The sequence below is a fragment of the Crotalus tigris genome, unplaced genomic scaffold (assembly GCF_016545835.1).
Source record: "Crotalus tigris isolate CLP2741 ecotype Arizona unplaced genomic scaffold, ASM1654583v1 scf7180000018001.1161693, whole genome shotgun sequence".
Classification (NCBI taxonomy): Eukaryota; Metazoa; Chordata; class Lepidosauria; order Squamata; family Viperidae; genus Crotalus; species Crotalus tigris.
In genome coordinates, this window is record NW_024096766.1 from 384009 (window position 1) to 386955 (window position 2947).

At 33.1% G+C, this 2947-nt stretch overlaps 1 protein-coding gene across 1 annotated transcript in view; it reads left to right on the forward strand.

Annotated features, from left to right (window-relative positions):
- Positions 1 to 2947, forward strand: part of GALNT14 (polypeptide N-acetylgalactosaminyltransferase 14) — a 336775-nt gene that overhangs the window by 318463 nt on the left and 15365 nt on the right. Inside the window, exons 12-13 of the mRNA XM_039346512.1 lie at positions 1472 to 1555; positions 2608 to 2752. Of these exons, the coding sequence (XP_039202446.1) occupies positions 1472 to 1555; positions 2608 to 2752 (229 nt within the window). The remainder of the gene's footprint in view (positions 1 to 1471; positions 1556 to 2607; positions 2753 to 2947) is intronic.

Below are 2947 nucleotides of genomic sequence, written 5' to 3' on the forward strand. Positions count from 1 at the left end.
AAAATCTATAATCCTATGTCCATCTCTACTTCAGTTTCAGCTGTTCAATCATCCTAGTCATATATGTAGACCAGATTTAATCAAAAATTGTTTCTTTTTACTTGGAGCTAATTTAACCTTCCTGTGTAAGATATTTCACAGCTGGAGCACAACTGGCAAAATCCTATTTACAAGTGCAAGAATGCAAAATTTCATTTATTGGTAATATAGTATAAAGAGCCTTCTCAGAAGAATTCAGATCTTACCGTTGCTTTCAACTCAGATTGTGCCAGAATGGAGAAAGTAAAATATCTTCTATTGTTTTGTCCTGTGATCTCCCAGTTCTGCAAATTTTACTTGTAGCTAATAACCCAAGCCTGGGAAATAGCTATAAGAGAAGAATGAGATATGGTTTTGTTTTGGGTTTTTTTTTCACAGTGTCCCTCATATGGACAGGAGGTTGATATGGGCTATAGAATTAAAAGAAACTTAATAGCATTCAGAGATGGACTCAGATTGGCAAAAGAAAATAATGGCTAACAAGGAAATAAAGAATTGATCAGACAGCTAAAAAAAACCCTCATATCATCAAGGAGGAGATGGCCAGCAAGGGATATGTGCATCCAGCACAGATATCCAGAGGACAAAGAACCAAAAAGACCAAAAATAAGATCAACTGTACACTAATTGTTGGGGTTTGCCAGATGAGTTTAATTAATGTCCTGGATTAACTCTTTTGGAAATTCAGTAGAATTACATTTTAAAGTAAGCACAGCATCATTTTAGCAGTACTTACTACTGTCAGAGAGTTAGTTAATTTCTGAACTGTAAGGCAGTTGGGTCATAAAGTAATTTACTACATTTCTTTGAGGAAAGAAATGGAGAAGTTGAAGGTTTCTGTGCATTAACTGAATCCATTTGCATAAATATCTAGTTAGAAGAGTCAATATATTTCTATCCTTTTAATGCTAAGAATAAAGAGAAAAATTAGAATGACATGCAAGAAAAGACCTTGCATGCTGCATTTTGCCTTATTAATTTTTCATGACACAGACTCTAAGACTATATTAATTGCATTTTAATATTATTTTAAGGTTGATCATTTCTGTTATTTTATGTGTTAATATTAGACATGCAATGCTGCATTTGTTAATTCTACTATGCCAGGATTTGTTTTAACTGCATTACTGAGCAAACCAGAGCATCCTGATTCATGCATAACACTAAGCCATAAATTGGTGATAGAAACCACAATAGCTGGGGTCACACAACATTTTAACCTAAAACAAAATGATGGTTCAGTGCAATGTGTGATTACCATTAGAAATAACTAGAAGAGAGGAGGTGGCTTCCACATTATTCTTCTATTCTGCTATTCCATTTATTTATAATGGAATCTAATTTTTTTTGACCCACTAAAACTTGACTCCTATTAAAGATGTAACCAGATGCACTGCCATAACTATATTTTCCAATATGCTCTTTTCAACAGCATTCAAAGCAGAGTGGAACTGAGAAAGACCTTGAAATGTCACACATTCAAGTGGTATTTGGAAAATGTCTATCCAGAGCTTAGGTACTACTAGTTTTGTTTTTGTTTTTTTTAAAAAAAAATATGTTTAGTATATGTTACTTGCTACATGAATGAAATTTGACAAACTTCGTTTTGTTTTTCAGCTAGTATGAATAGTATATCCTTCCAGATGGTTGACTGTAAATTCCCATCATTCCTCATCTTAGCCAGGTTAGCTAGGGATTATAGGAGTTGGAATTCAGCAACAACTGGAAGACAACAACCTACTCATTCTTGCATTACAGGATGACTTTAGGTCTGATCCACTATGCACATTTTCTTAGAAGTAAGATTTATTGATTATTGCTGTATTGTATTTTCTTTCTTCTTTTCAGAATTAATCATTATATGTTTATTTATTTAAACTAATTTAATTAATTTTAACTAGATAGGGTTTTTTAAACTAGTTTGTTAGTTTATTTTTAGCAATTAAACTAAAAAAAAACATTCCCAATAGGGCTTAAAATGTCAGCATTAAAACAATTGTTCAGGCTTATCACTTCATATTTTTTTTAGTCTAACCCTTTATAAGACAAAATACTTTTCTAAAAGTTTCCCAAGTTTGAAATTATTAGTTGACATATTTTTGAAAAATCATTGTTTCCAGCATAATTACATTTTTATCCTGTCCCTCTCCTCCAAAGAACCCATTGCATATGTTGATAGTAAACAGCATAATGGAATTAAAAAAACCCAGAGTAAATGGAATATCACCCATGAAGTTTCATAATGCTAACTGTTGGTGGCTGTTTGTTTATTTCAAAATATTTTACGCCAATTTTTGATCAAATTATACCAAAAGGAACAGAAAAGGAAATTGAAGTCAGTTTTTTTTTTAAGATCAAGTTCAGAAATCATTTGTTATATTGCGTTGGCTCTTTTATATTGTCAGCAATTACAATGTATAGTTGCTTGCTACATGTGAAAACTGATAGCCTTATTCTGGGTCATTCTTCTAAAATCAGTGATGCACTCTGTTCCTCTTACACGTTTAGAATGGATATTATTAATTATTTAACATATTGTTAATCTTTAGGCTTTATCTGTTGCCTTAGAATTCCTGAGGAATCACTGTACCAGACAGGAATGATTCGGCAGAGACAGAGATGTCTAGAGTCCCAGAAAAATGAAGGACAGGAATTCCCAATGGTCCTCTTAAATCCCTGCATCACCAGCAAAAGTGCAGCAGCGATGGCACAGGTAATTTCTCTAAAGTGTTGCACATTGGAGGGAACATAAAGCTTTATTCATAGGGTTTACAATTACATGCTGCCCTTATCTGAACTATGATATTGTGGAGGTGGCTAAAACTCTATCCGCTGATGGTAAATGATAAAACTAAGGCTGGAAAGATGATTAAAGCAGGATGCTCAATTAACAAAACCCACTGGTAGC